This window comes from Podarcis melisellensis (genome assembly GCF_964234715.1).
Source record: "Podarcis melisellensis genome assembly, chromosome: 3".
NCBI lineage: Eukaryota > Metazoa > Chordata > Lepidosauria > Squamata > Lacertidae > Podarcis > Podarcis melisellensis.
The window spans coordinates 51948697-51963190 of record NC_138530.1 but is presented as its reverse complement, the minus strand read 5'-3'; the positions used below and the strand labels follow the sequence as shown (position 1 = coordinate 51963190).

The 14494-nt window shown below is 41.1% G+C and overlaps 1 protein-coding gene across 3 annotated transcripts in view; it reads right to left on the bottom strand.

Moving 5' to 3' along the window:
- PRKN (parkin RBR E3 ubiquitin protein ligase) overlaps nt 1-14494 on the bottom strand; it is a 604066-nt gene that overhangs the window by 502368 nt on the left and 87204 nt on the right. For all 3 annotated transcript variants that reach the window (XM_081906896.1, XM_081906894.1, XM_081906895.1), the window contains exon 2: nt 18-181. In XM_081906896.1, coding sequence (XP_081763022.1) covers nt 18-181 — 164 coding nt within the window. The remainder of the gene's footprint in view (nt 1-17; nt 182-14494) is intronic.

The following is a 14494-nucleotide window of genomic DNA, read 5'->3' as shown; positions in this document are numbered from 1 at the left end:
TACCAAGGGAGACTTACCTGCAGTGTCAAGTCATTCCTGAGCTCCTTCCCTGCAAAAATCACACGCAACTGGTCAGCTGGAACTCCCTGTCGCTTAGCAACCACCTCCTTGAGCTGGAAGATGCTGGTGTCTGAATCAACCTCCACTGGGAAACCATGGCTGGAGTTGAACCTGACAAATACTGACCAAGAACAAGACATATTTTAAATATTTGTGTGTGTGTGTGTGTGTGTGTGTGTGTGTGTGTGTGTGTGTGCCTGAATATTTTGAAGTCTGAAGCATCTGAGAATGGCACAAGAAACAGCTAAGAAAAATGGACAACGGGCAAAATGGTACTGTAAAATGTTAGTGTGTTTTATCATTTTAAAAGGAGCAACATTGTTATATTGCAGTTTATTATTTTGATAGATAATTCCAAGCAAGACATTCCACCATGTAATTTTATTAACTAATTAAACATGCATTATGTTTCATATGTCACCCTAAATTACATTTACTATATGGAATGAAATGCAGACTTTATTAGCAATACATACAATAATCACTAATATCAGTTTAGCCTTGTCCTTGGGACAGATCAAAATATATGCTCAGCAAATATATTCTCTCTGTCTCTCTCCAAACAAATGCAAGAAACACATGTGTGCTATGTGCAAGCTGCTTTTGAAGGAAAGCTTTTAAAATACAGTAATACTGATTCATACACACTGGCCTCCCAGAGATATAATTGTCTAGAAAATAACGATGGAGAGAAAATTGTATATTTTATGCAGAGTCTTAAGTCTTTTTCCAGAGCAGTGTGGTCTTTCTCAGAGTTCACTTAAATAATTGCAATGCATAACTTCTGTTGACATACTTGTGGAATGCCAAAAATTACTCCAAAATTTAGAGCTATGGCAACCAGTCAAATCATACACCAACATTTGGCATGTAAGATACAAACTACCACCATTCACAACTCATGGTTGCTTTTTCATTATTTCAGAAATATAACTTACATCATTATTATTTATTGAATTTATATGTCACCCTATACCCGGAGGTATAACAGCCCCACGCAAACCGCACATATTAAAAGGGCATAGGGTGTCAATCAAATCAACCATATGAAATCAATCATATACTTTGTGACTGATAGTAATCATAAAAAGATATGGGGGCAAACTGGAAAGCCATGTAAACTAACTAGAAAGGCATGGAACCTCTTTTCCTAATCCCTGAGTATTTATTTACATAATAAATACTCCAGAAACATAGATGTTCACAAAGACACAGGTTCATTCATTTGCACTACCATAATCGCACAACGGCTATCTCTTCTTCCTCACATCTGGTTTCAGTTGCTATCTTTGTACGCTATAAAACATGGAAAAAGATACATGGAAGGGAGATTCACATAGTCCTCAATCTTTTTTTTAAGGGAAATCCAGGATGCACACTCTTTCATTTGAACTAGAGACAGCAAAAGAGAAGGAAACTGATGGAGGTCATTGTCCTGTCAGGTTCTCCCCACCACCCCACCCCAGGTTTATGAAAGCCCATCCATGCCAGCAGAGATTGATTGGGTATCAATAGAAAATGATGCCAGTAATCTGCTGGATGTACTAAACCAGGGGTTTACCCTGGTTTACCCTGCAACCTTTAAGACAAAAAAAGGCAATTGGACCCGTTTCCGAAGGTAAAAAAACTGGGAGCCGCAAAACTCGTCATTATAAAAATAACTTTTTGTCCCTTTTTTATTATTTCTTTGTTTGACCCCTCAGAATTACTCCTCCTCATAGAAATAAACGTTAAATCAACAGGTTACCTTTGTGTGTGTGTGTGTGTGTTCTTCACTCCCCTTCAAAACAATGACCAGCGTACATGCCCCCTTTCAATGCAGTGACCAGCGTACATGCCCCTTACAATGTAGCGGGCGGGCGGGAGGGAAGGTGACGTCGGGACGGTGCGTGACTAACGCACACACCGCCCCATGTGACATCACAGCCAGTACAGCGCCCACCACATTGGGGAGTGTCGGGGCACACAATGCGCCTCCTCCCCTCGCTAGTATCCGCCCCGGAGCCGCGGCAAAGGTATAAAAGAGCCACATGCGGCTCTGGAGCCGTGGGTTGCAGACCCCTGTACTAAACCCTGCCTCCACCTCAGGGGCGCTCAATATATGGGGTGCAAAGGACTCCAGCCCCCCCCCAATATTTTGGGGAAGAGGGCTATAACCCCCATTATTTAGGTGGCTGCTAGCCTGCCGCTGCTGAGTGCCCTCCATGCGCCCCAGCCCCAGCCCCTGCTTGGCAGCCAAGGAACTGGGTCAGAGTCGGGGCAAGCAAAGGTGAAGATCACTCTCTGCGTGTCCCACCTCTGGTGGCATCACATGACATGTCACATGGCCCCTGCTCCACCTGACCATTTTGTGTCTGCCTGTGCCCTTGCATCACCATTTTGTGACTGGTTGGCCTCACACTGACATTTTGTGACTGGTTGGCCTCAGAACTGACACTGTACTGTTGCTCAAAATTTCTGCTGATATAAATTAGCATACAATTTAAACACCAGGAGGATAGACATTTCTTATGGCAGGCCATAAAGGAATCTGTTGTTAGAGGTTAGCATAAGAAGCACTCCTCCCCCCACCCTTGACTTCTGTTGTGAACCATTAAAGGAAGGTTCCTAGAGCAATCTTGAAGATTTTCCGCATCTCAAAGGCAGCTGTCCCTTGTGAGTTCTTCACAGTTCGACCTGCCACTGTCTTCCCTGTGGCAGTCATTTAAAAAAAAAAAAAAGTTTACACACCACGTCTTTGTCTGTTATCCACCTCATACCCAAATAATAGGATTCCCTTAAGGAACAAACTCTTAAGAAGAGATTTAGAAGCTAAGTCCACCATCCTCCAAAACAGCCTAAGGCCAATTTTGCCATGTTACATTATGTGACATGACCTGTTTGCTGAAAACTGTATATGAAAAACAATGTGTGCTACAAAACTGAGTAGCAATTTCAAGGGGTAAAATATACATTTAAAATACTTAAAATATTGTCCTCATACACATTAGTGATCAGCTCAAGTTATTTTTGAAGCACTACATTATGAATTCATAAAACTAAGCCCTACACCACTATGAAATCCTCAACGCTTTTATTTGGGTTTACTAATACATTAAAGCATTAGGTTTGGGGTTTTTTTTGTTTACTTGCTTTTTAAAAAGAGTTGAGAATCCAGGATTACATACAGAGGGGATGACTAAGATTCCATGTCCATTACAATAGAATGGCCCCCTCAATCCATTTTTTTAGGGGGCCAGGGGCCCCATTGTACAAGCCGAATGTGGAGCCAGGCGGGGGGGGTGCGGCATGTATCTGGGGGCGGCCACGATGGTACCTCTCTCCCCGATGGTGCTGGGGACGGTGTGCTCCCCCCCGTTCCTCCACCAGTGAACCAGAGACTAGGATCTAGGATCTTTCCTAATTCTGACTGTGTACACAACCAGCGTGTTAAGGCATGAATGGGGCACAGAGGTCCTATGTTTCAGTTTACGCTTTTGTGCATGTTCATCAACACATGAGTTAACTGAACTCTAGCTCCCATTCACTCTAGGTAAAGGTAAAGGGACCCCTGACCATTAGGTCCAGTCGTGACCGACTCTGGGGTTGCGGCACTCATCTTGCTTTATTGGCCGAGGGAGGCAGCGTACAGCTTCCGGGTCATGTGGCCAGCATGACTAAGCTGCTTCTGGCGAACCAGAGCAGCGCACGGAAACGCCATTTACCTTCCCGCCAGAGCGGTACCTATTTATCTACTTGCACTTTGACGTGCTTTCGAACTGCTAGGTTGGCAGGAGTTGGGACCGAGCAATGGGAGCTCACCCTGTCGCAGGGATTCGAACCGTGACCTTCTGATCAGCAAGCCCTAGGCTCTGTGGTTTAACCCACAGCGCCACCCGCGTCCCGTCCCATTCACTTTATTGAGTGGTAATTGATGGGGTGCATTTGCACTGTGTGTCGCTGTCCTTATCCTCAAATAGCACTTCCATGCCCTCCCTGACTTCTAGAAACCTGAAGTTCATTGTGGTCAGGCATGCAGGTATTTGTGTGCATGGCTATTTTAAAGTTAATTTTTGAGATACAAATTTACCAATATACCAAACTTACACAAATCAGTGGGCTAAAAATAATAATATAAATACATATGTATTGTACCCAGTCCTATCGGTAGTCCACCAAGAAGCACATCGTCAACAGAAGTCAAGGATGTGGTGATAGGTGGCACTGAGCAACACATCACCACACATGAAAAACAAGCCAAGAGTCACACAATGCACTTCAGTACGTCCACATTTGGACAGTGTGTAATTTTATGTTGTATTCTTTTTCCCTAACCTGATTATGGAGGTAAAGTACAGGCTGACACTTGGATGAGGACAACACTGCATCAACAATGTAGAAAAATATGCACAAATCTAGTCACCTTTAAAGTGCCAGGTCTATGTGTTCAGCTTCTATCTGTTCACCTTCTTGAACAGAACAGGACTAAGGGGTCTCTCTCCACCCAAGAGTTAAAGATTTCAGTGTATTTTCACTGATGCTAGAACATTCAATAAAAGAGGTATCCAAACATACTAGGGATTATTACTGAAAAGGACAATGAAACAAAAGCACAATAACACAAAATGCATTGCTTGGCAATGTATCAAAAGACTAAATCTCTACAAGCCTTTATTCCTTGCAAATAAAGACATTGACAAATGAATAGCATTATAATTATTTTAAAAAATCTTTCATACACTTCAAATTAGTAACGCTGTAATACATTTTCAAATTATTCACCACTGTCCTCTCTTTAATTTAATTGTGCTTTCAGCACTGTAGCATAGGTCTTGGTCTTTTTGCTACTCAACAAACCTGGAAAAATTGTTGCTCAGTAATTTAATACCTTTGCAAATATATATATGCTCTCTCACACACACATGCTCACACATCATATTTGCATAACATATAATACTCCCAGCAGAATATTCATCTTTGCATAATGTTTTCTACCAGCAAACGACAAAGGGAAGGAAGAAGAGCATAATAAATCCTGCTTACATTATTCTAATGTTACTGGGACATTGTAACTTCTTTATTCTGTCAGGAACAGTTACCCTCAAATGTTTAATTCTTTTGGAACAAGCCAAAAAGGTCCATTACATAATGCAAGTAGTCCCCTCTCATAGAACAATGGTTTCAAGATTGGATTAAAAATTATATAAGAAAAAAGGCGCCCACTGTCATACCAACTGCTAAGGTTATTGTAGGATGGGGTACAGAATAGAAAGCTGACAAAGTACCTTCTGATATTTTATAGAAGGGGTCTATTGCATGGGTCCCAATTTTGTTTGAAAAACATTCAACATTGATTTAAAACAAACTGACCTGCAAGACTGTTTCCTCATACAATGTCCACTTCCCAACCATAGCCACCTGCCCTTACCAATGGGGGTAGGTAAGGAGGTAGATACAATCAGGAGCTTAAAGTGAGCTCCCTATTGTTCCATTGCAAGTGGGGCTGCCAGTCAGATGACTGGCGCGGTCAGGTCTACTGGGACTACACGAAGCTGCACTACGGAGTTCTTGAACAGAAACGCAGATGAGGCAGATCATGGTCAGTGCCATGATCAATTGATCGGCGCTGTCAGCCAGTCCCGCTTTGTCAATCTGCAGGCACAGCTGGGATTCAAAAGGCAAATGGACATTTCCCCATTGCAGCCAATCAGTATGGAGGTGGCCGTCTGAATGCAAACCACACCTTCAAACAGACTTCAAAGGCTCTTGCTGAGAGTCACTTTGCACTTTGACAGGTGGGTAGAATAACACACCTGTTAATGTTGATTTATAGGTGGGGGGGGGGCAGGACTTAAGGCTCTGGCCCACCAATTGGCTCCAGTTCCCCACCTGTTTTATGGACCAACCACCAAATCCTAATTTATTTATTTTTTGGAAGCTCTTCATACAGTAAGACTTACTTCCAAGTAAATGTGTTTATAACTACGGCCTGGGAATAAGTAGAATTGCAGTCAGTGGACTTTGTTTCTGAGTAAATAAACACAGGACTGTACTGCAATTAATTTACCTTGGTGTGTACAAGCAGCAGCATACACTATCAAATAGCTCATTATAAATATAAGTGGTCTTAATATTTCAGCAGCCTTAACATTTGGAATGTCTTTTCATTGAAACAACTGTCTGTTTATTGCAGCTGGATGCTTGTTAAAGGAGTTGATAATTATTTGCCTGAAAAATGTGACATTTCTAGATTTGTGGGTAGCATAGCCAGACAAATAGAGCAAGTCAGCTATGAACAACTGAGCAATTAGGAACAATAGCATTAAACTTTTCTGACAATACTACGACAGCAAAAGAGTAGATGTGCTTACAAGTTTAAGATGAAAGGATAACCATTCTTAGAACTAGGTCCTATGCTCAGTTCCTTCTTGCACACTTCCTATGGGCATTTAGCTGGCAACTTTGAGAACACGATGCTGGTGTAAATGGGCTACTGGCCTGATCCAATCATGAATCAGAATTAAATAGCAACTAATATTGTCTAAGATTTCTAAACGGAATGTTTAAAAAGTAGGTTCAAGGGGTGACAATGAATGTTTTGTTAATGTTTAAGTCGGTATTTGTTTTGTGGAAAAGAAATATAGAACAGTGGTTCTTTTAAAAGTTATACATATTTGATAACCTAACAATATACAGTGGACGCTTGGGTTGCGAACGTGATCCATGCGGGATGCATGTTCACAACCCGCAGCTCTGTGTGTGTGCACGCGCAGGTTGTGATTCGGCGTTTCTGCGCATGCACGACCGCCGAAACCTGGAAGTAACCCATTCAGGTACTTCCGGGTTTCGGCGGTCCATAATCTGAAAAAACACTACCTGGAGCATCCGTAACCCTAGGTATGACTGTAAGTGATTACAGCTATGAAACCATAATGTGAATAATAACAACAACAACAACAACAACAATTACAGATAGGTAGCCGTGTTGGTCTGCCATAGTCAAAACAAAAAAAATTCCTTCCAGTAGCACCTTAAAGACCAACTAAGTTAGTTCTTGGTATGAGCTTTCGTGTGCATGCACACTTCTTCAGATACTGTACACTGAAACAGAAGTTTCCAGACCCTTTTATATAGTGAGAAGGTGGGGAGGGGTATTACTCAGAAGGGTGGTGGGAATGGGTGATTGGCAGATAGCTGTGATGAGCCTGTTGACAACTCTTAATGACTGCAATAGGTCTTACAGGATAAAGCAAGGGGTGAGAAGGTGAAAAATGGCTTTGTCATGTATAATGAGATAAGAATCCAAGGTCTTTGTTCAGACCAGGTCTCTCCATGGTTTTAAGTTTGGTGATAAGTTGCAATTCAGCAGCTTCTCTTTCCAGTCTATTTCTGAAATTCCTTTGTAGTAAAACAGCTACTTTGAGATCTTGTATAGAATGTCCTGGGAGATTGAAGTGTTCTCCTACTGGTTTTAACAATAATAGTTAATTCATACATCTAAGAACTAAATTGTTTTGTCCCATTATATTTTGTCCCCCCCTGCATTTCTCCTTCCCTATAATCAATCAAAACATGCATATGGAAATGACTTAATTTGGTCTTCATATATACTTCCACTAACAAAGCCAAGACTATGTTTTGACTGGGATTCAGGCTAAGTAGGTTTATGGGCTGGATTGCTGGGGTTTGGTGTGTTCATTTGGAATGGGAGAACTGCCTGAACATCTGCCTTCAGTACAGATGGTGTGAAGCTACCCTATAGACTTTCTGTGCCTGGAAGTCCTACTCTGTTCACAGAAGGGGATATGATCATGTGGAGGTGATTTTCACCCAATTCCCACTTATTCTGCAGCCTCCTGGACCAGCTTCTGCACTGCTCCTAAAGGTTATTCAACTCAAGCAGACTTTCAGAATGTGCATAAAGGAAACCACCTCCTCTCATTCTTTGAGCATAATTCTGTTCACAGGATCTGTAGCTCACAAGATCTCAAATCCAGGTATGTAGAATTTAAGGAATGCCAGTGGCACTTTAAAAAAAAGTGCACTGTGATATGCCCTAATTTTATTTCCACACCACTTTTTATGCTTCTTTATAATGTAAGGGAATAAAGCCACACTCTGTTAGTTTCTAAATTAAGGCAACAACCATGACCACACCAAGGGTGAGGGAGACCGACTGCTGAGAAGCCACTGACTTCAAAACACTAGGAATTCAAAAAGGGGGAATGGGTGAAAAGGACATCTCAAGGTCACTTTCACCAAGTAAAGCCAACCTGAGATATTGGGTATAAACTGTTTAGTATTCAGGGTTTCACTGTATGTTACAGGGGATATGTAATAAAAGATATGTCGTTTCATGTCAGTGTGTTCAGTGATTCCCCACACTTGCTCTAATTCACTGACTTCTGTTTGCAGGGAAATTCTGGATGTGATGAAATCACACTTCTCATTACTAAATGTTATTGAGGAGACACAGATCTAATAGTCAGTTTTCCAGGCTAACCTCTTAGTTCAGTCTCTGCCCAGACAGTTGATGTCTTGTAATATCACTGTAAAAAAGGTTTGTAAACAAGATCAACAGCAACCAACCCATGACTGTTGTGGAGAAACAGCTAGTCGAGGCACCTCTTTGTCTGATGTGTTCTTTTGCTGCTAACTAGTATTGTTGACGTTTAAACACACATGATTAAGCTGATTCTCTCAAAATGGGTTTGAGTGGGCCAGACTCCCACAGAACTCTGTACTGTTGATAGCTTTGAAAATTCAGAAAAAAAGGCAGAGCATAGAACTTTTAGAACATGAGTCACCTTGACAGGAGGTTGAATACTGAACTCTGAAGCAAGCACAATTATACAACTTGGAGCAGTCCTAACAGCCAAGTTTTCTTTGCTCAGGACTCCATCGCTTTAACTGCATTCTTCAGAAACAGTGCCTGAAAGGTTTGCACTTGTGTCTTCAATGTGGAAGAATAAATATAATAATAGTGTTATATCTTGTTTGCAAATCCAATATATTTATCTGTGTGAGCAGATCAGATCAATTCAAGATGGACTTGGACCACCTAAGCCGCTGTTACAGAATAACATATAAGGTTGCATACAAGAACTGGTATGAAGAAGCCTCACACAGGAACTGGAATCTGCATAGCTAAAAGCTACTGTCTTAGTACGGTGTCATACTGCCTAATGAGCTACTGTCTCATACAATTAAGCATGTCAGAACTTCTTCCCTTTTGTTGCCCTTCTCACCCTTGCCAGCATGGCTTCCTTCATCTACATTATTCCCATAACCTCACAAAGTGTTTTCTTTTGTCCATCCCAGCAGGACTTGCCTTTGGCATGAAATCTAAAAGGTGCCCCATGCAAGCCCTGCTTGCAGAGGAACGATCAGGAGAGAACTTGAAGGCTCTCAATTGTTCCTTTGCAGTTTTGGCTTTACTCACCTCAGACCTGGCATCACACATAAGGCATGTGGTGGGTATGGCTTGTGAAGAAGAACCTTGTGGGTCAAAATAGGTCAGAGGATGGGTCTAATTCAGCCCACAACCCAACATTCTCCAAGCCTGTCTTAAGTGATGGTGAATTCTGAACAAGAGGCAAATTTTTAAGGATACTGAGATCCACATATAGGGTACCATGGGTAGTTTGAGAAAAGAAGCAACACAGTTATGCACTTCCATTAACTTTATTTGCTAGGAAGGAGCAGTCTGGGTTCTCTTTATTTCAAATGAAAGCAAACATAGCACCTAATAAACCTATAAACAACCAAACATATGCACTGGGCCTTCCAAGGGCCTGAAAGGAAAAGAACCATGAAATACAACTGAAGTCAACATGTATTTGCATAGCTTAAAAAATGCATTTGCAAAAAAGAAGAAAGGAAATAAAATCCAAACGTAAGCAAGCCTTTCCAATTCATCAACACAAAAAAATAGTATGTCAAACAATCTTAATTTCCTTGAATAAATTACCATGTCATTAAATACTGTATAGCTATGTCAGCAGCTCCACTTTATAAATCTAAATTTTATGGGGGTATAATTCAAGTTTCTAAATATCCCAACGCTCATGATTTAACATGCACAGAACTTTGCAATGTAAAAGAAACTATATTTGATGGATAACAAGTTTGAAGGTTCAAATAATTTTGTATTAACTTATAAAGATCCAAATGTATCCTTGATATTCATATTAAAATGGTACGGTCTGGTCAGACGAGCTGCTGTTCATCTATCCACCAAGTGAGTATACTCAAGTCTGCAAGTGGACTTACTCAGTTCAACTGATCTATTTCTCTATCTATAATCATCCAGTGTGCATGACACTTTACACTATAATGTAAAGAAAAGACTTAGTTTCTATTGGCAGTGAGGCTCTGGGGCACTATAGTCTGTCACAGTCATCTAGGTAATGCAACTGCATTAGTCAGTTGCCATCACCAGATAGTCATACAAAACTCTTGTGCATAAAAACTAAACTAAACTAAACTAAAAACTAAACTCTTGTGCATCACAGGTGTGCATGAGTATGCATGTAACTGAGAGAGCCTAAAAGTGCTTCACTCATGACAAAGCAAGCTTTGGGGGCACAAACCTACATATCTAAGTGATGATGGTAAGAGGGAGAAAACATAGAAACATGAATTTGAGGTATGTGTGTGACAGATTCCTACACTCTCTATTTGACATTTCATTGAAGCACCCTCCTAAAAAGCAAATACCTTTTGAAAAGCTGGACCACAGCCTGTGGTGTTTCTGAAATTGCTCACCTCAGATGTATGAAAGAAGTGTACCCCCATAGACCCTTTGGGTTTGATGGCTCTAATAAGTTCATGCCATCACTGTGAAAGTTGTTCCCTTTACCAGCATGTCCTTGTCTTTCAATATAAGACATTTTTTTAAAAGAGTACGAATAAATGTCGCTGTCATTGTTAAACAAGCATCTGAGGAGCCTTTGGGCAGATCACCTAGATGAGCACAGCAAGCATTACCATGAGTCTCTTGGGTCATAATCTATGAACAAAGACAGGATGAAACAAAACTCTGAGAGCTTTTAAGGTCCATTAGAAGACAAATTGGCTTTTTAATTAATACTAAGCACAAACAGATCATGACAACATTATGTATATCTCTGTGAAAGGGATTATGTAAATAGCATGCATTTGCGAAATTGTTAACTATGACATTTGTATTTATTCAGCACAGAAGTGTTCTAAGGTCTATCCCGTAAATACCACAGCCTTCCAAAACAATAATTCCTTTTGTAATAAAGGGCTGCCCATAAGCAAACTTTTTGAGTTGTTTTCAGCATACAAATATTCAACTCAGAGCAAATAAATTATGCATATTTTAATACAACAAACTTTACAGGAAGCATTGAATTGATCCTTGACCAGTGTGGTTAGTAACTATGATCTTAGATGGCGGTAACCTAGATTCAAGTATTTAAGTACAAAGCTCAATGGGTGAGTCTTGAGTAAGTGGCTGTCTGTCTGTGAAGCTAAGGCCTGGTCTACATTGCCACTATGTTGCTCTGGGCAACGTGGATCTTATACCCAAGCGACTCAAAGATAAGCTGTATGCTTTCTTCTACTTACTGCCACATAACTCAAAGGTACGGAACCTCAGGCCTGTGGTCCTCCAGAGCTCTCTGTCCAGCGTTCAGGACTCACTCTAATCATGTCATCTCCTCAGGCCACACTCCTCACTGGCCCTGCTCCATAACCTCCTTGAGTGCTTTTGCATGGCAGTAATGTGTCTTTGAGCAGTGGTAATGTCTCTTACTTATATTGATGGAGGATAGAAAAATGTGGGTTGTGGTTCGAGGACCCGACCCCCGCAATGTGGAAAGAATACACACGGACATGTGATATAAGGTTAATGGGCAAGGAAAGGCCACAACTTTATTGATTACAGCAGTGAAAAGGTATTGGCTTAGGCATTGGATTTGAACAAGTGGGTTTATTCACCAGTAGGTGGAGCCAGTTGATGCCGATCCAACTATAGGCTCACCCCTAATGTCACCGAGGGTCGTGCCATGGCCTCCCGCCAAGCAGGCATCGGACAGAATACACGACCGCCAGATTCCTTTAACGGAATACCCCTAAAAAATTGAAGGCATAGGCGATGGCCACACCTAGCTCTTCGACACAGCAAAACACATTATTCCAATGCCTAACCGCCACCCGAACCGCATGAAAGGACGAAGAATGAGGCCGGGCGAAGGCTGCCGCCGCAGCAAAAGGCTGCTGAACACGCCCCCCTCAGGCACCTGGTTGGATGCCTGCTGAGGGGCGTGGGCGCCAGCCAGGTGAGGTGAAGGCAGGGGGCAAACGCCCCCTGCTAGGGGCGGAGCTCGGGCTCCCGCCCACAACCACTCCCCTCTCTTGCAGGGAGGAGAGTCTTTATAAACCTCTGGATTTTGCATGGGTACAATGCAAAAAGGTAAGAGTCACATTTCATTGTCGTGCCCACTTTTGCCTCTGGCTCTGTCCATCACTGACATGTGGGCCCCATAAAACTACCCAGAAGGGAATTCAGCCTGCTTAACAAAATTTCTCACATCAAGAACACTGCTCAGTTCTTTATGTTAGCTGGAGGAGGAAGGAGGATACAATTTTGTTTTATTGTACTGTGAAATTGCTTCAAGATGCTTCTTAGGAAGCTCTTCATAAATGAAATAAATAACAAGAATATATCATACAGAGCAAAAATCAGCAAATTCCAGGAAAATCCAGTCTGATTTTCCTCCCAAATTTTTGCCTTGAGGTTTTGTCCATTCCTACTCTACAGCAAAAAACGACATCTAGCCACCAAGTGTGCCATTGCTGCCAGTAATGGAAAACTGTAGAAAGAAAATAGCTGAAGCACTAACCTGACCCATTAGGACTTCCATTTAAAGCTGAGTGAAGTGCTTCTTGTATACTGTACATAATTAGTATGATCAGTTGGGACAGTTTGTAAAACCATTTGGGACCTCTCTGGATGAAATGCACTAAATTAGTGTCAAATCATTATCACCATTACTCAATAGACGGTGCCTTATTTGCTGAGTTCAAAATGGAGTGAGCCATAGAAAGAAATATGGAAGAAGCTGCATAACATGATTAAAATATGCCTTCTAAAAATCCATTTCCTTTCAATAAACACAATTCAAAATGCTAATTTGATAATAGGGGGGAGGATTGCTTAAGGATAGCAATTTCTTGGTGATACAGAGAAGGTCAAAAAGTCAGATCTACATTGCAACTGGAGGAGTACATGTTTGTATATTGGTTATGCCAGGTCCCAACACATTTGATGGTTTAATTATGAGTTAACAAGTTTCTGAACTGTCTTCTCAGATTTTTCCCTCCGCTGCCCCTCTACCATGCCCTACTGTTTTCTTGCTCCTCATACAGAAAGCTGTAAATCTTGAGATCAGAAGAAATGAAAAAGGACTGCCCCTCTCCGCAGATCCATGGAAAATGTGGATAAACATTGCCATAAGCAGAATGAAAACCAGTTCATGAAGCAGAGCAAATCTATCTTCAGATTTTCCACACACCAGGCAAGTTCGGATTTTGTAAAGAAAAGTATACAATGGCACTGGAATACAGTGAAGCGCTCCTGGGTGGAGTGGAATTAATGGGCACCTAAGAAGTATAAAATCCACATTAAGCTATGGTATGGATGAGCCCACAGATCATCCCTTGTTATCAAGTTCAAAACAAATTTGGTATCGATACATGAAGCACCAAACTGTCCACACAATTACAATTTATGTGCAAAAGTATAGGGACATCTTTCAGGATTTGGGCCCTCAGTCAGAGGGTCCAATCAACTATATTGAGCATGGGAAATTCTCAAATAATTGAGAAGAGTGAGGATATTTTCTTTAAAAAAACAAACAAAAATAAAATGCAGGAACATTCTAACATTGTAAGATTTTGAGAAACATGTGCTACTTTTTCAGTCTGCCATGATAAAACTAACTAGAATACAGAGTATCTATTGACTCACTATAATAAAAATGTCATTGAGAATTTCATCAAGTCTGTATTAAAATTCAAGTTATGATGCAGATGAAAGAACAAAAATTGGGTGCCCCTTTAGATGATATTTGGATAACATGGAACACCAGCTAGACTTATCAAAATACTGTAGAGAACCATTGGTGCCATCCCCGTGCAAGTGGCTGCATTGAATTCTATGAAACTACAAATCAATGCACGTCTCTCACAAAAAAAACCCCAATGGACTGCCTACCTATTTTTATAAAATAAAGTGAGGAGCAATGTATCAATGAGAATATTTCAGCAGGCATCTAAAACTTTCTGCTCATAAATACGAGAATGCAAAGACAACCTAATTAGAATTTACATGGCTGTTAAGTAAACTTGCAGTCTGACATCTTTTGTACTGTTCTCTTAGGACAGCAATTCAAAGGAAATAAGAGTCTTAAAACACTAATCAATG